General features: G+C 62.3%; 1 protein-coding gene across 2 annotated transcripts in view; it reads right to left on the reverse strand.

Annotated features, from left to right (window-relative positions):
- DAB2IP (DAB2 interacting protein) overlaps nt 1-270 on the reverse strand; it is a 9553-nt gene extending 9283 nt beyond the window's left edge. For both annotated transcript variants that reach the window (XM_010024473.1, XM_010024474.1), the window contains exon 1: nt 241-270. In XM_010024473.1, the coding sequence (XP_010022775.1) occupies nt 241-267 (27 nt within the window). In that variant the 5' untranslated portion in view covers nt 268-270. The remainder of the gene's footprint in view (nt 1-240) is intronic.
- Nucleotides 271-276: the final 6 nt, after the last annotated feature.

The following is a 276-nucleotide window of genomic DNA, read 5'->3' on the forward strand; positions in this document are numbered from 1 at the left end:
GTCACTGATCTGTCTCCCCATCCTCTGGCTCAAGCCAAGCTGGGTGCAAGAGCCAAGGTACCTCCCACATGCAATGCCACCACGGGGCTGGCACTGACGCGGTAACTCCAGAACCACAGCGACATCCCCTCCCACTGCACCAATCCCCACTGGCCACCCTCTTCTCCAGGTCCACGCTCTGACCCTACCTGACCCCACCTGACCCCTTCATCACCCAGCGCTGGACAGCCCCGCACTCACCTGCTTGTGCATCGTGCGCTGCTTCATCTCCGGGCT

The sequence above is a fragment of the Nestor notabilis genome, unplaced genomic scaffold (assembly GCF_000696875.1).
Source record: "Nestor notabilis isolate BGI_N333 unplaced genomic scaffold, ASM69687v1 scaffold12311, whole genome shotgun sequence".
In the NCBI taxonomy this organism is placed as follows: domain Eukaryota; kingdom Metazoa; phylum Chordata; class Aves; order Psittaciformes; family Psittacidae; genus Nestor; species Nestor notabilis.